The 24,363-nt window shown below is 37.5% G+C and overlaps 1 protein-coding gene across 2 annotated transcripts in view; it reads left to right on the forward strand.

Annotated features, from left to right (window-relative positions):
* Positions 1–24,363, forward strand: part of LOC102229297 (disintegrin and metalloproteinase domain-containing protein 12-like) — a 104,183-nt gene that overhangs the window by 28,688 nt on the left and 51,132 nt on the right. For both annotated transcript variants that reach the window (XM_023341527.1, XM_023341528.1), the window contains exon 4: positions 21,962–22,040. In XM_023341527.1, the coding sequence (XP_023197295.1) occupies positions 21,962–22,040 (79 nt within the window). The remainder of the gene's footprint in view (positions 1–21,961; positions 22,041–24,363) is intronic.

A 24,363-nucleotide genomic window follows, 5' to 3' on the forward strand; every position in this document is an offset into this window, starting at 1 on the left:
CAATAATGGTTAATCGTCATCTTGAAAGAATATTCAGTGGAATCTTTTACAGCTTTTTTGTCATTTTGAGTTAAGAATAATGTAGGAAATAGGGTTTTGTCCAAATATGGTAAAACAAAACAAATCCCAGACAGTGAGGTAAATTTCCTAGAGAAGTTCAGCAAACGTATATGGACAGACAGAATTGTAGAGAACAGCCAAAGTTCCAGGAATTAATGTCTGCATTAAATCCAGTTTAATAAAAGTTGACATAGACAATATTGAAGACAACAGTAAGGACATCAATAGGCCAAGGAATAAGACTGAGACAAACTGTCAAGAGTGACAGAATTATTTATAGACTGAAAGCTTATTAGTTGAGCGGAGAAGTGTATATGTCATTGTGCTCTCATTTATCTCAGCCCTTTGAACTTTTGGTTAATTTTTCATAAGAAACAAGTATTCAGATTCTCTTGTTGCATGACAGCTCCATGTTTCTGATGAAAATTAGATGTGAAATCAACTGGAGCTCATTTTAAAAAATACACAGATCCACTTCTGACATGAAACACTCAGAGTTTTAAAAGGTGAGAATATTTAAATAAATGAATGTCTTGTATTTTCCGCAGCTAATATTCCAGGAATACTGTTTTGGAAACTGTTTTTGGAAACAGTATTTGGAAGTAAAACCCATATCATTTGGTACCACATTTTGAAATGTGAAAAGATGAAATGCAGCAACAGCATCGTGTCTGCTGGCAGCATTTTAATATCAGTAATTAGTCATCAGCAAAAATAGTAGTTTTAATAATAATAATAATAATAATTTAAACATTTAATCATGCTATTAAAACAATTCTAGCATTCACAACATTTATGGATTTAACAGTAAATCCTATTAATAGGGATAATGTTTTCTCGATTTATTTTGTATTTTATATTTACTATATTACTGATAGATTATTATGGATAAATGTAAAAAATTTGCCATATAAAATACCCAGACGTTTTATTTAATAGGAAGGGGATTTATTTATTTATTTATGTTGTTTTTAGGTGGTGCTTCTCTGGTCCATGTATGTATTTCAGTAAAACTTTTAGTCATTATAGAGCTCTATTTTGGAAGACCCCATAATGTCAAATTGCTTATTTTCTTTTAAAAAAAGAAAAAACTTGGGAACTAGTCTGGATGCAGATTATTTTTTCTAGGTAAAATTGACTTTTATTAACTTTAAATAATAACCCTTATTTTTCTGTGCGTTTACGAACCAGTACAGTTTAAAAATGTTTTTTAGACAACGTTATGTGCTGAAAGGTGATAACACCTCCAGTGTTTTTTAATTTTTTTTTTTTTTTATATAAGAAGCTTTTCTAATTTTGTAGTAAAATGCCAATGGCAGATTTCTTTTAGGTAGTGCTCTTGGAATCAAAAATTTCCACAATGCTGAGTGTTTTAGACGCTTTTGCTTAAATTTTTCAGTGGTTATTCCTGTGATGGTGAGTTGTGTAGCGACAGTGGAACTCGTGAGATTTGCAGAGTTTTAAAAATGATGAAAACTCCTTGCATTTCTTGAAATACGGTGCATTCTCTGGTGTATCTTCTTTCTTGGCATGAGTCGTTGCGGAGGCATGAAACCTAAGCTTCAGATATTCCTAGTGCATCCCTGGACAATCTTACAAAGGGCGCCTGCTGCCTGGAGCTAAATGTCAGCATGTGTCCCTGCCTGAACTGACTTTTCCAACTTTTGCTTAAAAGAATGGCTGCTGAAAGGATTTTTATGCACATATTAACTGGTGTGTTTCTAAAATAAAGCTCTCTCCAGGAGACAACTGCTTAGTTTTACATCCGTTTGAGGAGTAAATGCTTAAATTAATGTAAAAGCGGTTGGGTCAATTTATTCCACACAGCTGCATGCATAAATGTCTTCTGGAATTGTCCCAGATTTCTGAGTAGCAAAGTAATAAGTCTCAGACTTTCCTCATTGCATCACAGTTGATGTTTTGTTAATACAACTCAGATGTTCTGATGAACAAATCTAACTTGCGATGCCGTTCTCTCTCTCTTTGTTTTTTGTATTTTTAGTTGAAATACACTGAATAAAGATTGAGTTTTTTGTAGAGGTGTTTATTAGGTCATTTCACAAACCATTTAAAATGCATTTTGAGCAGGTTTAAAGGACGGAGGTGGCAAGGGAAGTTGAGGTCAGCAATCCCCTCCGATCCTACAAAGGAGGTAATGAGAACGCCCGAACGACCAACATATGTAAGGGTCAGCCAACTTTGTGTGTTGATAATGTGATTTAAAGCTGAAAGATGTTCTGTACAAACTTCAGGACAAAGCATACAGAGACCATTTATTTTACTTAATCAAAAATGTACTTTTGAAATGCAGTGTCTTTAACCAAGATGTCCTGGCTGCATGATGGAACCGTTTTGTGAAAAAGACTAAGATTATCTTTATACTGAACAGTTACTCTGGGTCAGGGGCGCCACCAGGAATCTTGGACCCCATGACAAAAAATTAGATTGCCCCCCCACCCCGCGCAGCTGCTGTTACAATTTTTGAATCTATTTGACACATAAAAAGCATCACAATTTTAAAGGCTTGCAACTGCCTTGCTCTCTTTGGTCCAATACTGATACTAGGACAATATTTACTGCTCATGAATTTTACATACAATAGTTCACATACAGTACGCAAGTAGGTTGCTTACATTTTTTCTATTACTGAAATGGCTCTCCCCACAAGCAACAGTCATAAGGAGTGTGCAAAATATACATAAAGCAAGAACTACTATTGTTAGTTAAAGTAATGCAACTTTCCAGCCAAAACAACCAACCAGAACCAGTAGGACGGTCTTAGCGCTGTCAATCAACCCCATTCACTCACTGCTAAATATGCTAAAGTGGGAGAAACAACCTATCATTACAGGAAAACCGTTTATCTGCCATCATTGGATACTGTGCTAACCAGAATGAGCATTCACAACAGTCTGCGCTACCTACAGCATAGCACAGAGCAAGGGGAGGGAGGATGAGCAGCCACATAAGATTGTGATTGACAGCACTAAAACTCTCCTGCCACTGATTGGTTGTTTCTAGATAGCACTGGAAGAAGGCAGAGGAAATAGATTTTTCACACATTATCTCTCATGCCGTACTGTCACAATATAATGGCAGTTTTAACAAATATGCAAAAAATTTTGTTTAAAAAAACCTGATTTTCAAAATTTTTTAGTAGGAAAATAACCGCCACAGTTATTCTTGTCTTCTACTGACTGCTGCTGAACACCGTCAGCATCAGGCGCTAAGCAGGAACGAAACATTTCATGCAGATCCAGGGGAGGATTCAGTGCAAATATGAATATGTGCTTTTTGGTCTGGGAGTTGTAAAATGTAATTTTTACTGAAAACAAAAAATTGTTTTTTCTAAAAACTATTTTAGAAAACACAATATGATTAATTTTGTAATTGACAGGGCCCCATTTTATTTAATTTCTATGAAAAAAATGTGGAGGCCTCCCTGTTGGTCAGGGGCCCTTGGAATTGTCCTAACTTTCCCCCCCTTATACGGCGCCCCTGCTCTGGGTGGTGATTCTAATCATGTTCTGTTATTCTAAATACTTAGAGAGTTTTTGATAACGGACCAGTTTGATCCTAATTGTAAAAGCTTCTTTATGCACAAGTGAAAGCAGTGTAATGGTTGATGTAATACTGCAGGATCTGACTAGTAAGCTGGTTTTCTGAACAGTGACACGTTTGACTTTTTCTGTTTTCCGTTGGGAGATATTAATTGTTAAATGCTACTCAACAGAACCCCATGAAGAAAAAAATTGCTTTAAGGGCTCCAAATGCTAAATAACTCGTTCCAAAAAGCATTCGAGTGACATAAATTGAGGAGGACATATGCTGTCAAGCTTTTATATGATCAAGTAAAAAGTGCCTGGATCTTTGACCATTTAAGATACCTTAAAAACTCAGCTTCCTGCATACAGGGCATACACAAAAATGAGTCGCATACTGTTATTCCAGTGGGGACAGTTAGTTGGCTGTTATCTTGGGGCATGGATCCACTTCAGGCTGAGCAACTTTGCTGCTTTGTAGTTCGGAATGTTTTGTCCACCCTCCAGGCATCCAAGATGGGTCCCAAGCTAAACATGCAGCATGCACTCCATCTGTAGCTCAAATTTGTAATGGACTACAAGATCACTGCGAAAGAGGCCCTTGGCTCCTCAGCTGGATGGAGAATGTTTCTGGTTGCTTGCACTTCGGGGGTATTCCTGCTGATCATGTTTAGCCTGAAGGTGCTTAGGGGAATGCTATCTGTCTTGTGCAGTCTATTGTGCAGTGAGGCAAATGGAAAACAACGCAAAAGGAACACACCCAGATGTCTTTATGCCAATATTTAAATGTGTTGTTTTCCATCGAGAGATGACTTGGAAAGAAAACGTCTCACAAGTGTGAGGTCTGGCTGCATCTATATCTGCAACAAGTAACTCAATTCCACCTGCTCTTGATCAACACGGTGTGCACAATTATTAGGTGAGTGAGAATTATGACTACATCATAATTTTTAGGCACATTTTTTAACCCCAACCTGGATAAACTGAAATGCGTAGTTAATTTAAGCACAACAAGTGATGTGTATTTGCAAAGAAGGAGGGTGTGGCCTAAAGAGGTCAACACCCTTTTATCAAGGTGTGTATAATTATGAGGCATCTTCTGTTGCTTATTCAAGATGGAGCTTTAATTGACTCTAAAAAACTGACCAAAAGTGTCTCAGGGGGATGCAGCAATATTAATACTGCATTAAAAACTAACACTGAATCCAAGCACATTCCCCACAGTGAAACACGAGGATACATTAAACTGGGTGGATGATTTTCTTCAGCAGAGTTGGAAGTTGCCCTGTACTGTAACTAAGTACAGGGCAATACTGGGAGAGAACTGGTTCAGGCTGCAGTGGGTGTAATACCTGTGGCTGATGTTTGCCCTTCCGTAGGACAAGGCTAATAAACAATCAGTTATAAACTGTTTATTTGAAAGCAGTTTGTGATTGAATGGCACAGTCAAAGTCAGGACCTCAGTCAAATTCTGAATCTGTTAAAATTGTTGTTCAAAAATCCTCTCGATCCTATCTGACTTAGCCTGGGAATTCTTGAAAAGAACCCAGTAGAGACAAAACAAACAAAAAAAAATGAAAGGAAAAGATTCTTCTACAAAATGCTGAATTAGGGGGTCTAAATACACGTGTACACAAATTCAGACTATTATTTAAAAAAAAACACAGGTATTCTTTTCATCACGCTTTATAAATGCAAGCTGCAACACTTTGTGTTGCTGTAACACATATACGTAGATAGGTTGTGACATGACAAAATGTGGAAAAGTTTAAGGGTTAAAAATGCTTTATCAAGACACTCTAGCTGTTTATTAGACTACATATGGCAGACTGAACTGCTGATTATTTTTGATTTGTTGCGCCTCTCCATGAAGACGTACACACACACACAGATGGGAAGCAGCCTGTCCTGGGGAGCTAAACAAACAGAAGGCTAAAGGCACCACACACAAAAACAACCTTCTGTGGCTAAAATATAACTCTATGACCCTGTTTTTCTTCTTGTTCTTGACAATTAAGCCACACAGAGTCTGTTTAATAAACTGTAAACAACTTTTCTATTTCCATTAATCCATGAGTGAGGCAAGAACTGTATCTAATCAAGCTTTACAGATGGAGCATTTTCTTCTCAGAACTTCACTTTTTCCTCACTACCTGCAATGACTTAAAACTAAGTACCAGCCATTGTGCTAGGACACAAAAAGGCATAGTTACCAACAAGCTTTGCACGCATTCAAGAGATTGATGCTCCTGTGATCAAGACATCAAATTAAAATATGATAATTATGTCCTCTACATCTTATATTAAAGGGAGCATAGTGTGAAATCACTATAAATTTACATTGACAGGATACAGCTGAGTCCAAAATAATATAATTCATCGTTTCAGGTTTAAAGTGATCTTTTGTTGTCTCTAATGAAATTAAATAAAGATGCAGTCAAATATTGTATATCTGTCAGAGTGTAAAAGTCTTGACTTCTTTTTTTTTGAGTCTGTCATAAATGACTACATTCGGGGGACTTCAGTTTTTGACACTTAACCACTTTGATTTTAATCTCAAGATTGCCTTTTGGAACATAAACACTAAAAATTACAGCATTCATTGGTGAAAACCCCTTTTTCGGACCAGTTTTGTGGACCATTTTTATACTTTCTGCCATCTAGAATAGATAAACATATAAAATGTTGTAAAATTTATTCACAAGTACCAAACCTGAAGGAGGAATGAACTGAAACTTAACCCTCTCCTTTGTACCGTCTCTCCCCCTGCTTGCGGCTGCAAGGCCATGGTATACTATGATTCATTATTTTCAAAGACGGGCCTTAGAAATGGGCTCATTTCATTCATAGCCAGCACCTTTTAACTGCTTCCTTCAAACAGGGACTTTTGGATGGAGCTTCCCTCTTTTGAATTACCTTCTCAGAGGCACCAATTATTTCCAGGCTTAGAGCTGTAATTAAGCAGTTGGACTCCATCTTCCTAATTAATTTGGTAGTCACGCTAGAAAGGTCTTACAATAGTTTGCCTCTCTCTTTAAGGTAGAAAGCAGTAAGAGACGTATGGAGTCATTTGGGTGTTATTATGTGTTGTGGTTCTCATGTACACACCTGTAAATGTGCATCCCCAGAGCAACAACAGTTAAGAGTACATAAGTAGCTTTATCTTTGCTAGTTCCCTTGGGTAGCTTTAAGTAGCTTTTTATTTTCCTGTGTTGAAAGGCTTTTGATGCTAAAATGTTGAGATTCAAAATTAATAAATTTCCTTAAAAAAGTATTTAACCCATTCATTTTCTGTACACCCTTGTCCCTTGTGGGGTCGGGAGGGGTGCTGGTGCCTATCTCCAGCGAACGTTTCAGGAGGCGGGGTTTATCCTGGACAGGTTGCTAGTGTGTCGCAGGGCAACACAGAGACAGACAGGGCAAACAGGTCTTGACCTTCTCCAGGTTCGAACTTGAAAATGGTTACAGAATCAGGACTATAAAATCACATGCTTTAGTCAAACCTTTGACAACATAGCACTACTTACAGTTTATTTACTTTTTAAATTCACTATCACTATCAAGAGCACAGAGAGAGAGCATGGTCCACGTAAAGTCTTCTCTGAAAATACATTGAAGACTCTTGACTTATCATTTTTTTAAAAATTAACATTGTTCAAGACACTTGACTTGAACTTGTTCAAGCCCTGTTTTAAGTTTCTTTTTTTTTTTTACCGAGCACACAGATCATCTTAATCGTAATATAAAAGAAAAAATGGCTTTTGAGAGTGAAAGAAGTTCTTGTATTTAACAATATGATGTAGAGATATGAGTAAAGTCCAAAAAAGAAAAAAAACAACATTTTTAACAGACTAAAAAAAATGGAAAAAGATATTGTTACTGACTTTTCAACTCCAAGGCTTGGTTATAGAGACCTTTTCTGTAGGACAATGTTCCTTTTACTCTCCCTTCTAAACTTTTTTCTTTTCATCAGGCCACAGGAGTCTCTGAGCTCCAGCTGGTAGATCTTTTCTTCAGCCCCCCTGCCAGTAGATTTCAATAGAAATCTAAGGGAAGCAGTGGTCTCTCAAGCCATGGCTCAGGGAGCTGTGTGTATCAAGGCTCCTGCACATAAAAATGACTTTTTTTTTAATATAAAGTATGTAACTTAAGCTGACCTTGTATCAATTGCTGCACAGTGGCAACGTTCATCTTTTATTTAATGTATCAGAAAACTATTTTTCTTAACATCTTGATCTATTTATCGCAACATATTTACACACGTGAAAATGAAAAAGTCTGCAAAGTTTATTGAAACTTGCAGCTTTATGTCACTCTCTTATTTTTACAGCTGATATGTCGGCGACTATGGTTACAAATAAAAGAAAAAATAACCAAGCACAATGTGTCAGAGCAGAGTGCCCATATATGCTACCAGTATTCAAACATGTAGACTTGCACCTTGACAGAAAACCTGTAATTATGCCAAAATTGTTGTGCTAAGACATGAGGGAAATGACTAGCAACATAAAATAACTGTCTCCTGGGGCTTATCTGATAGAGCTATGAAAGTAGAGCATGAACGCACACACTGACTTTAGTTATTTGATTTGTATGCCCTGAAGGAATATTGCTTTGTTTTCACACTTCAGAAAAAAGCAGAGGTGTAAGGTATAATCTGTCATGTGAGTATGAACTGCCAGAAATAACTATAAAAGTCTATAATGGTATGATCTGCAATATGCAAACGTGTTCTCATTAAAAATTATGGATGGCTTTGTTGCACAAAAAATTTGTTTTAGTACTATCCTTTTTCCTCACTATTTTTCTTTCTCTTCTTTTCTATTTTCTCCAGTTCTCTTTCACTTATCTGAGCAAATGCTATCCATAAATTCAAGTGTTATCTGTTTTTGTAAGGCTCTCGATTGCCAAAGGGGACAAACAAAAAGCAGTCGAGGTTTTTGACCTCTTTTTCTTGCTGACCACGTCGGTAATCAGTTAAACTCTCCATCCTGGCTTCCATCCTCCCTTTGACAGTCAGACTAATAGATTTACTGGAGTTACAGTGTGAGTAAGTGTCAGCTGGGAGCGAATGCTCGCTTGGCGCGTCCTCCATCCCATTCTCACAGACCACTGACCCTTTTGTGACCCGTGTTATCTGGATGTGGGGTCACAGTCTGAGTCAAGAAGTCATGTGGTCATCAGACGGTCAATTAGATGTGGTCTGACTGGATTATGTCTCCGCCAGCTGATGGGAAAGATGTTTACTCCTTCTGTTTGACTATAATTCACTGTTTACATTGCTTGATTTCTTTTCACATTTTGCTACATTCCGACCATAAATGTCAATATATTTCATTGGAATATTTTATCATGGACCAACACAAGTGAACACATAGTTCTGAACCTTTTTTTACCAATAGAAATGTGAACATTTTGGGATGCATTTGCAATAATCCCAAATAGTCAATACAGACCACTTTACACTGTAATCATAACTACACGTCTTTTAGGGCCTACACGTCTCAAGAAAAAACAGTTTTACCCATTCTTCCAGGCAGAACAGCCTTTTTTAAAGCTTGCCACATATTCTCTACTGAATTTGGGTCTGTACTTTGACTGCACATGACTATGCATCTTATCGCCACCATTGTATTTCTATGTTTAGGTTGATCGTCCTGCTGGAAGGTGAAGATCTTAACTGATTTGTCTCTGTATTTATCTCAGTCCATCTTCCCATTATTTATGTCCCTGCTAAAGAGAAGCATCTTCACACCATGATGAGGCCAACTCCATGTTTCACAGGAGAGATGGTGCATTCAGGGTGGTGAGAGTGTTGGTTTTCCTTCAGACATGGATGCGAAGGACAAAAAGACTAGTTTTAGCCTCATCTAACAGAACAGGGTTTTTTCCCCTTTTTGTGTTCCCCTATGGCTTATGAAAAGTTTCACACCGATCATAAATCTTTCTTTCAACAAAGCTTTCTTCCCGCCACTGTTCCATAAAGGTCAGACTTGTGGGGTGTAAAACTAATAGTTGTCCTGTCAGATTCTCCCACCTCAGCTATGGATCTCCGACATGGCCAATTGGCAGCTTTTTTAGTTTTTGCTCTTTTTACTCTTTTAAAAACCATAAATTGGTTATACTTCACAATTACAGTATGTCCTAATTTGTGTTGGTCTGTCCTAACAAATTATATTGACGTCTGTGTGGTAAAATGTGAAAAAGTTTAGAGATTAATATTTTTCCAAGACACTGTATTTATCTTCTTGGAGAGCAATGTTCTTGTCTGAAAAAGTTATTGGACCGAAATAACTGCCTTAACTTCAATTAAATGGTGATGGAAAAACGCAGACAAGACTTCTTCTTGCTCTAAACTTTTGGTCGATTTTGTTGCCGTCTTTCTCCTTGCGCTAGTGACTCATTTAAAACTTCAAATTGCGATAGTGGGAAACCTGTGTAGGAGTTAGAGTTCAAACACCTCTTTCATCACTAAGTTAAGCTTAGTGATAAAAGAAAAAAAGTGCAAACCTCTTCTATCGACATGGCATGCACAAAACAGACGCTTTTGGTTTCCCATCTCATTTCCCAACAAGGGCTGAGGGTGTCACATTGATGTGACTTACTAGCAGAACATAAGAAAAAGCAAGGGAAAGTTTTCTGCTTTGTCTGACAAAATCAGAAAGCAGTTTCCTATTTTTCTGTACATAAGCTTTCACATTTCTCTCTCAGCATATGTCATCTTGTCATAGAGTCTAGGTATTCCCAGTTGGGTTGTGGGACATAGAAGGGTCTCCTTCAGTCTTTCTCAGTAGTAAACCTCCTCACTCGCTATCCCATAATCCCTTCTGCTCTGATGATAGGCGTAAGCTGCCAACAACAACAAGAACTGCTGGGGTTTGATAAAGAGGCTATGGAGTGCTGTGGGGTACTGGGACCCAGAGGAATCAAAGACGGACTCCCTGACACTGTTTTATGTTTTTAAATCATGAACAGTTCCTTAGTGAAGGGGTCACAAGTACATTGTAAATTCACATACATTTAGGAGGACAAAGTGCTTTTGCTGACAGATGGAGTAAAATAGCTACCACCAGATAAATTGATTGTCTTTTTTCATATATATTTTAGAGCATCATGGATGCAAACCTGACATTCTGTCACATTCTAAAAAAGCTCTGTTGAATTGAGAATTGATCGCTGTGGAGGTCACTGGAGTACAGTGATCTGCTTATGTTCAATAAAGCCAAATACAATTCTTTGAAACTTGAATGCTGTAGCTGAAATTGAGACTCATTGGACTGGTATTGGTTGTTCTAATTGTTTGTCCAACTTTGATGAAGCTGTGCATGAACAGTCAGCTAACAAAACAAGAGCAGCCACTGGTGTTGTTTCTTGCTATTGCAGCACATGTGGTTCAATGATTGACCTGTTGTGGATTCATATATTGGTTGTAACAATTGGATATTTGACCAGGGAGCCTGGCATCAACAACCATTCTAGATACTCTTTCTTCTCCATTATGATGCTTGGTTTAAACTTCAACAAGTTGCTTTCATCACATTGCAAAGGGTGTCATATGAGTTGCTAAGTAGTAATGTCAAACTTTTCACACTACTGTATATGGTATGGTTCGACTTGCAAAGAAGCCCTTGAAATATTTTAGTATAAATGTTTTTTAGTCTGTGTTTATTATATTGAACACGTGTAAATTAGAGTAAATTCACACAGTATTTTTCCCCAGAAATTCTTGTTTTTAAAAAATTTATTGTACAATAAAAACCTTTTGGGAAACTGACTGTTCATAGAAATAAATAAAACACTAATATTTTATGGAAATAATGCAGCTGATGTAAGCTCCATGTAAGCATATGACTAAAACTATTTTGATTCATTGTAAATGGCATCATTTTACATACTATTACAATTATACAGTATGTATGATATATTGATAAACTATTTGAAAGGAAAAAATGAATCCTTTGTGGAACATAATACAGTGATTACACATTTTATCCCTGACTCACCCGAAGGGAGTGATGTTTGCAAAGATGTTCAGATTCTGACCTTCTACACATTCTAGTGAAAATTAATATCTCAGTTGTTTTTCTTCCTCCTTTCAATGCCATCATTACAGCTTTAATTGCATGTGAGTCATTTTTATATGAGCGGATAAAAGTGGTTTATTTATTAATTTCACTGAAGGAATGCAAATGGGGCAAGAGCGTACAAGTACAAACATCCTTAAGTGTTTGTAGTGGGGGGTTTTTGTGTCATGAAAAGAATAATTGGTTTAACTGAAGTTCCGTCGTTGCTTATTAGTTAAAGCACAAGGCTGCTGTGAATATCCAGCTCATGCTTGACCTTTGCTGCCTTGGGCCAGTTCTTTTGCTAACCGTTTTAATTAATGGGTTTCCTGGAAGTTGTTTTAATAACCTGACTGCACCGAAGAATGACTTTACTCTCACCTTTCTGTTGTGCTTTCTCTAAAGTACTCTCCTGTGGCACAATGATCCAACACACAAACAAAGAAAGTAATTATTGGAAAAACACAAAGGGGTGTGTTTTCAAGCTGTACATAAATCTTATGGCTGTGTATTAGTCTAAGCCAAGTAGAATATTAAATAAATCACTTTCTATCTATAGGCTTCTATTATCGTGCCTTGTGAAAGTATTTTTATGAGTTGCATTAAGATTTAGCCCCCTTTACTCTGATACCCGTAAATAAAAACCTGTGCAAACAATTAACATCAAAGTTTGTATAATTAAAAAGTAGCACATTTGGTCTAGTTAAATCTCAGTATAAATCAGGGTGTTTTGAAAAGGCCTCAGAGAACATTAGTGAACACAAACACAAATCTGGCTTTAATTAAAGAGTTGATGAAAGAAATTTATAAAAGTTCCAGTTTGAAGTTTCTCCCGAACTAAAAAGATGATGCAGCAGTCGGTGCTGTGGTTACATGAGGCCAAAAGTGAATCTTTTTGACTTCTGTGCAAAACGGTATGTATGGCGGAAAACAAACGCGTTGGCTCCATAATCAAACATGGTAATAGCAACATTGTTCTTCTGGGATGATTTTCATCAGCAGGAAGAGGGAAGCTGGATGAAGTTTACGGAAAGATGAATAGAGTTAAATATGAAATAAGACTTGAAGAAAAGCTGTTAGAGGCCAAAAAATACTGAGTTTAAGGTTTAACCTAAACAGCCAACTTTAGCTGCACTGGAGTGATTTAGATTAAAGCCTGAATTTATCTTAGAATGGCAGCGATTTAAATCTAACTGAGATTCTCTGGTTCTGGCACTCCTTATTTAATCTAAGCCTGAGCTATTTCACACCAAAGTGGTAATTTGACAAAATGAGAAAACTTTTCAGGGATTTTTTTTATATTTGAATTCTATATTACTTTAGCATATTTACAGTTCAGTTTTGAATACAAGTTATAGTTTATATGAAGTTAGTTGTTTTTTTCTTAAACTTACCCACTTTTTGAATTTTGATCTTGCTGATGAGGTTAAAGGTTTGCTACAAAAGGATAACCTCTTAAGTAAACTTGCTTATAAAAGATTTACAAGGCAAATCCAGCTGCTGTTTCTTTGTCTCTTTGTACAGACCACACTTTTCAAAGTTGCTCTCCCAAATACGTTGGCTGTTCTGGCCTTTTCATTGTGCTTTCTCGGTGTGTCTGAGAAACATTTGAGAAACACGTTTCGTAACTGATTCCTGATTTTCCAGCGCAAGATGCACTGACTTCATGAAATCAAATGAGGGGTGTATTGCAGCTTACTGATAGTGTTGAAAGTACAGAATGTATTGCATGATCCACGAGCCTTGAACTCTCTCTGTGTGAATCCCAAACACAGTCTATGGCTATGGCTGCATGTGTAGACACACGCTCCCACACAGACGCTCATAAATCATATGAAGCAGACAAACTCATGCAGGCACAGTTCCACACAACAAGAGACGCACTTTCCCTCTCCGACTCTCTCACACCCCCGCACACAACCAGAGATTCCCCCTGAGGGATAAGAACAGCCAGAACAGAGACACGCTCTGTGCCTTAGAGGAACAGAAGCCCTGGAGGCAGATAGGACAAGACAGAAGGATGAAGGATCGTCTGTCTCGTGATCCACATCAGTAAAGGTGTTTAGTTAGTTTCACATAACAACTAGACAGTTGCTAAAATAAATTTTTGAAAAGTGGCCAAAATTAGCCATTTTAAAATTTTATTTCCAATAAACTTTGATGAATGCCACTTAGTTGATTGTGATCATGAAAACCAGAAATGCACCACAGACAGTTTGACCTACAATACAGCGTTAGAGTTCACACAGAGCAAATCAGCTGCATTTAATTATTCACATGAGATTAGTTTCCCTCCTGGCCGTCAGCAATCAGTGATATCATGAGCAATAAAATGACTATTTATGTTGTTCGAACAGAAATAAGACATGATTGCCAGCTTTTGACTAATTAGAGAGCACGTGAATGCAATATTGAGTTTGACTGCTGTCATGGATACCGTTGAGTGTGTGCATTTTATGCTTTTGAGTGACATGTTCTGGCAGGATAAAGAGAACAAAATGAGAGCCAGATGTGACTCGACATCGCATGTCAAGTAAAAACAAAGGAAGAAACAAGAGAGGGAAGACAACATTTTGTGTAAAAACCGACTCTACATCTTTAACTTGTGAACGATCAGTAAAACATTTGTTTTTTAAAATGTTTTTTATTCTTGAAAGTTGAAATAGGCATGCAGGAGTGTAATGTGGGGAGGCACAGACAAAAGGAAAACACATTTTTGCATCTAAGGGAATGACCCATATGATCCAACTTTCAAGGGGAAATTAAGATTCTGGTGATGTCACTTCAGAATGCTATTATTCCTTCAGCTGAGTAGAAACATGCTGGCAAAATTAGAGGTACACCGTAATTTGGCATGGATACGAATGATTTTAGGCTATTCCATTTGCTTCCTTATTTGTGTACACACACAATACGAATGTGTATGTTATAAGCGATTGATATTATATTCAAACGCTTATAATATCTCACTTTCTTTTTGAAACTTTTCTACTCAGCCGTTTTCCTGTAAGGACTCAGGTCACAGAAAGCATAAGTGTTAACCTTTCAAACTGCTTGTAACAACCACTCCACATAAGATGACAGAATATGTTCTGCAATTCCTCTTGGGTCTTTTTCTATTTCTCGCTCTAGTGATCATATGTGATGAAATTATTGTAGTTCCACATTAAGTAAATACAACACAACTACTATATATACACACATGTTTGATTTTTAGTTTAAATGGTTATTTTGTCATTTATTACTGTATTTATTATTACACTGTATACTGTATATATATAGTTGTAGTAACTAAATTACTTGTGTTTCTCAAGGCATTATTTTCACACTTAATCAAAGATTAGCGTCACATTTGCTTCCTTATTCCAATTATCTTAGCCATTGTCAGGGTCGTATTCATCATCCCGTCTCTGTAATTGAGAACCTGTGGGGTAATCCATCACACAGACACTGCTCAGAGATGACATTTTATTGATTTCACAGGGCATGCTTGGGCTTAACCACATCAATCTCCAGGTGACAGTCGCCGCGGTAATTGCGTGCTTCCGCTGATAATGACCATTCCGCTTGACCATCTCACGGGCCAATTATCCATCCCCGAGATGCCACACAGGTGTTAAGAATCATAATGAGGCCGTTATGATAACTTGAAACTGTGAGAAAAGCCCAACAATCCTGCTTGGTTTTAATGAAACACGAAAAGCTTTAGATTTTGTGCAATTGACTTTTTGACACCTGACAAAAAAACACACCTTTGAGGTGTTTGCCGTTCTTGTTGGTTGCTGTTTTACCCCCTTTTCCACCCTCCTATTTCCTGGCATGCTTTAGTGCCTGTGTTCATGACATGCTTCATGTAGGCTGGAAGTTACATTGAGCTCAGGGTAAGCGGGGGGAATTCTGCTTCTCTGCTCTACTTGGCACAGGCCTCCAGCGCTGCCTGATGTCAGAGAGATCACAGCCAGAACAACTGGCCTTTTTCCCTTGCTGGAAAAAGGCGAAGTTTCTAACACTGAGGCAAGCTCTTTTTGGCTCCAGGGTGGGTTCTCATGCAAAAAAAATTCTATTTCCCCCCATGACTTTTCCAAGCGAAGCTAGGTTCTCGCCACATGAAAGCAGAGGGACATTATTAGCACCACATTTCCTCACAAGTCCTTCATTTCCAATGTAGTGTATAACACTGACTGCAGCAGGAGGAGGTATTTGTGCGTCTTATGTACCTCCTTGGATATGATGTCATTTGGTCTAAATGTTTGTCTGTGTATCATTACTAACATCCTGCCTCATACCCACCGTCAGACTCCAGTTTCTCATTTATCACACTTAACTCCAGTTTGTTCAGAAGTCCTTATTAAGAACACGTTTAATGAGACATATCGGAATGTGTTACTCCAAAATTGCTTCCCATTGATCTAACTTGTTCTCTAATATTAAGAGCAGCCTCAGCTAGCTGTAGTAGTCATAGAAAGTTAGTGACTTAAGTTCCACCACCAGAAATAAATGTTCTTTTCCTTGTGAAATTTAACATTTATGAAGTTCTACACACTCTTACTGCCTTAATTTATTGATTATAGAAATCAAATTATGTTTGCTGCCAAGTAGCTGCAACATTAAGGAATATCTAAACCCCTAATTTACTTGTTTTTGCAGAAAAACCTGTCTAAATTGCTGCGTAAGGATGCTATCTTTCTGTTTCTGTGCAAATTACAAGATTTGAGTGCAAATTTGTATATTTCTGCAATATTTTGAATGAAACATCTTAGTGCTTCATTTTATGGCAGAAGAGTGACCACTGCAGTTGAATTTTCCTACTGGTTACAACAATACAAGTGTGTAACTCTACCACTGAACTTCTTACTGTTTGAAGAAGTTAAGAAAAAGTCTTAAAATTAAAAGCACGCAATTTTCACAAAGTTAAACCAAAGCAGCAGAAGCAGCAGCAGAAGAAGATATATGCACACTCTAGCAGCTGGCATAATCTATTTTCGTTGTATGCAGAACAAAACTGTTACTAACACCAATTATAATTTTCATCTAAATTATTTACTTTTGCAAAACTTCCCAGTGATCTGACAAATATGAGCTATTTACTTGCTCTCACATGCAGGATTCACTTCCATATGAGATTGTGCGTTTTGCCGTGGGGTTGGGTAATCTTTTTAAAGCGTTATGTCTCTTTCATGTCACCATTCTGCTTTCATGATTACTGCATTAGGACAAAATGAACATTAGGGGAACACAAAGACAGATGGGACAAACAACCATGCACACGCAATTTTAGAGAAGCCAATTAACCTAATCGTAGTGTTTTTGGATCGAAGGAGGAAGCCAGAGTATGCATGCAGAATCCACGCCTGCACAGGGAAAGCATACAAACTCCATGCCGAAAGATTGTAGGCTGAGACAAAAGCTGAAAAAATGGCAATAAAATCTGGCTACATTTAGATTTTGATGGCATTCAGGATTTCATGTTCTGTGAGATCACTGGCTTAATTACTAATATATCAAATCTGCTCTCTCACCTAAAACCTATTTCCCTCCCTCATGAAGTATTTCAAGATGTCGACTGCGAGCATATGCGAGAGACTAAGATTTGCAGAGATGTTTACAAATATTTATCTGTTTTCTAAAGTTTGGAAACAAATTCATTCGGCAGAAGTGCAAACATATTTACCCCCCGCAGCGTCACATTTTCAGTTTTTGTGCTTGTTTTAATGTCAAGCGGCATGCTCTGTGAGACTGCTTCTGTGTCATATTAATTGGCAAAAGTCTCCCTCAGTGCGAGCTCACTGTCAGTCACATGGAGCCCTGCTGGGGGCTCATCCTGTGGGTAATGCATTTTAAATGGAGGGGCGTGACCCCACCCTTTCACTTCGCATCATTAACTTCCCACTGATTGATAAACAGTGAGCTGCGGAGGCCATGTGGGGTGGCTGGATTGTGGCATTCAGCACATAATGTAGGTGGCTGTTGGATCATTGCTTGGCATGGATGAGATATTCCCTTAAGTGTTGTCAGCTGGCTGGGAAGCATTGGAAAGTTTTCACAATTTGGATTATAGTGCAGTTTGATGAGTCTGTTGCAAAGCCCCGTGATATTTTTTTATGTTTTTGTGTTTGCTTCTCAAAAAAGCTTTATAGTCTTTACTTCACTTTCAGTGTAAGCAATAAAACAGTAATAATATCCATAAGGGGATTTATATTTTCGTTTTTTAAAAACCTGTTCTGTAAGGGACAGGGAGCCAATAAAAAGCAGACAAAACTGGGTTTTATCCACCAGTTTTGTGGAGCAAACTAGATTCGTGAAAGCTCAGCTTAGCTAACTCCGGCATAAAGAACACTATATAGTCTTGATGATTTATGAAGTCATGGTAAATGTAGAATTATCTTCTTCTTAGACTGACCATGTCAAAACGGACTTTTGCTTCCTTGGTTAGAGGAAATGTCTCCAAAAAACAGTATTGCGGCGGCCTATTGAAACCTTTCAACAGAGGGAACAAAGTAGTTATCCATGTATTCAGTCATTATCTCCCACTTTACCCACTCAGACTTTTATTAGTCAAAAAACTCAGTCTTCTTATAATTTGACAAAAGTCCATCATTCAAGTTACATTTCTTGTAGCTTGTTGCAAATTTAGCATCTAGACATTTAAAATTGCAAGATAAAAAAGGCTTTTGCTCCGTTTTAGAACAGTGCGATTTTAAAACGTTGTTTTTTCTAGATTATTGCTCTTAGTGTAGATATAGAAATGTTTAGAAGAGTAGCTGTTTTCTTGAAGCTGCTTTCTGCTTCATGAAATCAACACAAATCTACCCTATTTAAATGGTTTTCTTGTATTTCCCATTTTGAAAAGTGGCTAAGAGGTATTGGCTTCATGTCAGGTCTTAACAGCACATGGGAAGCCAGAGGTCATAAATTGCTTAAGAGTGCTTAGACATCCTCGCAGGATTATCAAAAAATGCACCGGGGTCCATTTATCTTTTGAAAACTGTTTGCAAAACTTGTGGCATCCCTGATTTTTGCTTAACAGTTAGTTCTTAATTTGCATGTACTGTATGTTAAGCATGTAATGTATACACAGATGGGTTTTCTGCATTTTTAGTGTGCTATTATGCAGCTACAATAAAAGAGGGATTTATTTTCCTGCTTTTTACCCCCATCTGAGAAAATGACACATTCACCCCACTGGGTTGTTTTTCATGGGCAGATGCTGAGCTTGTGTGTCCAGTTGAGAACATAGACCTAATTAAGTCTGCAGAAACGCATCATTTTATTTGGCTCTCCCTTCTCTAGAGCCTTGCTTTGATCCTGTGATTATTACCAGGTCTTTGGCTCAGTTAAGCACTTTAGGGTGGGGAAGCATTGTGTCTCATGCTGACAGCTCCCAAACAAAATAACCCCCCTCCCAGCTCCCAGCTGGGATGTTAGTAAGTGCTGAGGTCAGTAAGAGAAGCCAGCTGCCTGTAGAGGTTTGTTTCTCTGCTGAGCACCAGCCAAACATCTGCGGATATCTTATAATGTTGCATTGAACATGTGCTTTCTGTATGCACAGTGGTCCACTGGACTGATTGTAGAAATAGTGGATTCCACATGTAACTGCCAAAGTGCAAGGGAGACACTTTTTTTGTGACATTATGCTGTTCTCTTTTCTTCTGTTGATTCAGTGTTGCCCCTCTATTTGAAATCTGTGTACTTATTCATCGTATTTTATTAAATACTCGATTTTAGCCAAATCCAAATTCTATTTAGGAAGGACAAAATTGAAAAATGTTAGAAATGTATTTCAAATATTTCGTTCTGAGTTGCCAGGCTGTGCATGAGAGAATGCAGTCACCATAAGAGAAGCTTTAAATTGGCAAATTTTTTTTGAACAAAGATAAAATGTTTTCATTTTAAACTGGCCTTAGAATCTTATATTAATTATTAGGCTATCATGTTATAATGACTCATGTTAAAGACTGCATTCTTTGCGTGTATCCTAACTACCGTAATTTGGATCCTTATTTTCTTTAAATAAGGCTCTGTGAAGCAGTGGCATCTTGGAGTTTATCCTCACATGCCTCCTTGCCTCATCCTTCTCATCTGCATTCATTTCTGACACCGTACTCAACAACGCTTCTAAAATATGTTGCATGCAAGATATTTGGATCAAGCCTTAAAGAAGGCCTGTGCATCACAAAATGACTTTCTGAGTCTACAAACAAAAGTCCTACAAAAAGTCACCAATATGACCAAGATACAGTAAAATTTAGATCACTTAGTTCGCTGTGAAAATTACACCCAGGGTTTTGAGTGTGCAAAGTTCATCCAAATAAAAAGTTTCTCTCGACCATTTTGTTTGTCTTGTAAAGATTGAGGCAGCAACTGAAAGATTATAAAGGACTTGAGTCACAGCAGCAACTCTAAGTGGAATAATGAGCCCAGAAAACTTCCTGGGTTCAGAAAATGAATTAGAAAAGAAATGAGACTGGCTGGAATGAGAATTTCACGGCAAGTTGACCTTGATTAAAAATATAACATTTTTACAACATCATAGTGCCTACCGAGAAGAAAAATAACTAGGTGTGATCCAATTAGTTTTGTTTTCAAAAAATGTACAATAATTCAATAATATTAGTAATATTACAAACATGCATTTCTTATAATTTTGTATTACATAGACTTAAGCAAAAAGAAACCACTGGATAATAACTGGACTGAATAGCTGAAGTTATTTTTGAACCGAAAGAGGAATGAGGTAGAGTCAGTGCACAGCTTCAGTTACTGCAGCTACAAACCAGCGACCAGGACTGAAATCTGGATGTAGCAATGGACTAAGACCTCAATCTTCAGAGTCAGATCCAAACAATTACAATGTCGGCCTTCTGTCACCCGAAGAGTGTTTCCAGGATGTGCTTCTGGCTTTCTCACTAAAACCAGGAAGACAGAGCACATTACCCTAGTTCTATTATCCTTGCACTGGCTCCTTTTAGCTCATTGAAAAGATTTCAAAAATACTGATGTTAGTTTATAGATCACTGAACGGCTTAGCACCAAAATCCATTAAAAATCTGCTGTTGTATCAACCGTACAGACTGCGCAGGTCTTCCAGGTCTGGCCTGTTCTGCAAAACAGCTGAAAGACTGAGTTCCTTTAAATGAAAGCTACATTTCACCTGTTTAGAGTTACTTTTGAACCATAACAAAAGGAACATTGGCCGACATATTTGACATGCATTGGTGATCTTGATGATGGCACTTGTCAAAATTTATATTTTACGATGTTAGGGCTTTGACCTGCCTTGTTGCTGAAATGTGCTATACAAATAAACTTAAATGACTTGATTAAGTTTAATGGTAGTTTATAGTCATACTGATTTTATTACATAACATAGATTTTTACCTTTCTGCTTTTTAGAGAGTAAGACTGTGAGTACAATACTTTTATATCTGGGACAGAGAGACCTGCTTCATCAAAGAAGTCTGTTCACTCTGTCGCTTTATCTGTCATTTTACTAACATGACTTCAAACCAGATGAATGATATCATAGCATTTTTAAAACATCTACATATATTGTTACCAGAAATTATTTATTACAAATGATATTAAGTACAAAACGAGTTTGGTTTCAGTAATGTGAAACATGCCTACTTGCCACAGTATTGCTGCATAACCAGTTTTTACCTAATTATTTTTGACTTCATCGTAAAGAGCCCACGAACAGCAGCTATAACTAACTTTGAGTCGTCTTCCTGCAGTAACAAGTACTACGCTGAAGAGTGTTGCTCTCAGCACAGTGTGGTTGCTCTGAGCAAAGTTAAAATTGTCAGATTCCAGGCACCAGTTAATTTTTCAGCACATCTCTTACAAGAATAAAGTCAAATTGAGAATCACATTAAGTCTATTTAAAGTCTAACCACCAATTAGTTTAAACTTGCAAATGAAAACAATTTTTCAATTTCTTTAGTATTTTGTCAACAGTGTTTGAACTCCTTTCTGTTCTGTTGTATCATGGAATGAGTTATTGATTGATATCGAATGTTTTGTCATGGTGGGTGCACAAGTCGTGAAAGGTTTTTTAATAGAAAATAACACTTCAGGCTTTGTTTAATCTGTTTTCTTTCTCCATGCCCACAGCTGCTTAGATTCATTTATGCAATCCTAAAGCGGCTTTAAGTGTTAAATTGCATCAGATGGTTTATCTTCCATGCAGAGACCTCGGTGTTGGGAAGGTTTAAGGCATGATTATTGATTCCTTTGTATTTGATGAAGCCCCTTGAGGTCAATCTAAGTGTTTGTTTTCTTATTTTTACTTTCCAGGGGGCTGTTTGCTGGTAACTATATGGAAACCCATTACCTGGAAGACGGCAGTGCAGTCACAGGCCCTCCCAACTTCACGGTACGTTTCCTTTTATTTTCAGTAACAAAATGTGTGATGTTTTCTGGATTGCTACCAAGCATCTCAAATGAGTGTTGGAGTTCTGTTAAACTTTCCATGTGAATGTTCTGCTTCATGGTGCTAATATTAGGGTGACTTGAGGAAGCAAAGTTACATTGATATTGCAGCCAGATTCCTTTTTTTAGGCCACCTGGAATTGCTCCTGGAGTGTAGGTGAGTGGGCCCATTTTCAGCAGGTAGATTCATATTTGATGGAATGAAGGCAGACAGAGGTCAGAAAATAGACTTCGTTTTAGGGAACTGCTCAAGTCGTTTATAATGGATAAGCTTAAAACCTTTCCTAAAAATGGTTTGTTATGCAGGTCCGCACGAATATCTTGAATTAGTGAACATTTAAGTGCACTTCAGAAGTCACGCTGACTGAAATATTAATTTCATTTATGAGCTTTGTACTGGGCAAATTGAGAAAGCATATTTATATAAAATATGCTTTTATATTTGTCTGTAAAGTCTGTCAAATGGATTACAATGTTTCATAATCTCTGACTCTTATTACATTTTTGCACATACCTATAGTTGTCGTTCTTGGTCTGCTGCTGCACAAATTACTTTTTTTTACATACTCTGCCATTTTGCTTCAATCCTATGATAAATATTACCCTTATCTATCAAGCTCAATTAAGCACCCCAAGCAAAATATGTTCAGCATTTAAATACTCTGGGTCTTTGGAAGCATATTCCATGGATGCATAAATATCACACCAATAAATGCTCTTCATTTTGAGGTTTGGTACAGATAAAACGGTAATTATAGTAGCATGGAGCCGTTTCTACGCTTTGTAGCTCCACCAGCTGGCTTTATTTGAGAGGATTTGTTCTTCTGCAGTTTGGAAAGCAATTAAATGTTACAAGAAATCGTCAGAACCACTGTGTGCATTTGAGCTCAATGGCTATTTGGTGTATAGCAGAAATGGATTAATTGAATTACACAATGTGCAATCCATATGGTACAACAGACAATATATTCTACTTAAAATTGCTGTGAGACCAGATCTGCTGTTTCACCAGTGGGGCTCGCCCAGCTCATTAAAATAGCTCTCATTCCAGGGCATGAAGACAATGAAGGAGTTGTATCAGCCCAGCCTGGTAGATTCTGAGAGACCCATACTTAGCTGTCCAGCCATTGATATTAATATGTCAAATGTGATGTTAACGTTGAGATGATAAACAGACATAGAAATATCAGGCTTTTTTCTGGCCGGTCTACTTTGAGATGTGAGCTTCTGATAACAATTTCGATTGATATTCTGCACTTTCTTTGATACATGTACCATTTTTATTTTCATTTGAAAATAACAAGATTATCCCAATTTGTGCGTGAAAGTATTTTGCCTTGCATAAATCAGATTTTTGTCAAACTCAGAAAGTACATTAAAGTACATTGTGTATAATACAGCTATAACCAGAAATGGAGTTTTTAGACTTGATGCTTTAAAAAAAAAGATTGTTTCGATATTTGGCTCAGTGATTGCTTACGAGAGCTAATCAAGAGATTTTTTTCTGCTGTCTGGCTGAGTTGAGTAATTTCAGATCAGGCATTTGCAGATACAATGTCCCTCTCCATATACATTAAAGTTAATAAAGTAAATGCGACTTTTATTCTTAGAAATTCAGTAACTGCAGAAAAACTGCACAAATTTCTGTAGTATGGCTTTGTCTTCAGTGTTGCAGTGGTCCAGTGGTCCAGTCAAAGGCAATACACTTGCAACATGTAGCAAGAGCTGAATTCAGTTAGGGGCCCTGACCCAAATTAGTTAAAAATATGTTTATCGCAATTTGAAATTTAGGATCGGGCAGCATATACCAAAACAAGTGAATGCTTACATTAAACTAAGTCATTTAAAGTTGGACACCTTTAAACTGTCCGACTAACAGGAACACATGAACATCTTCTGACCTCCACCCCTCTCCTCATTCCTTTCTCATGAGCTGGCTATTAAAGGGAGGATCTTTTTCCTGAAAACAGCCAGACCTTTTGAGACTGAGGTGTAGGTAATTTATTTGTCCGGCTGGCGGGGAGGAGGCTGATATAGTGATCTGGAAAAGGGATCTTGCGGATTCAGTTTACTGTCAACGAATGGGGTACTGCTGGGAGCGGCTCTGGCATGAGTCAGCTCTTTCTCCAATCCTGTTTAATACCCACTCCCCTTCTCACTAAATCTATGTCGATGTGGAGACTAATAAACAAGTGTGTTGCAACAAAAGCCATCCACTAGGATTATCAATCACATCAGGGGACATTAAATAGTCAGCTTGGAATAAT

Source organism: Xiphophorus maculatus, chromosome 10 (assembly GCF_002775205.1).
Source record: "Xiphophorus maculatus strain JP 163 A chromosome 10, X_maculatus-5.0-male, whole genome shotgun sequence".
In the NCBI taxonomy this organism is placed as follows: Eukaryota; Metazoa; Chordata; class Actinopteri; order Cyprinodontiformes; family Poeciliidae; genus Xiphophorus; species Xiphophorus maculatus.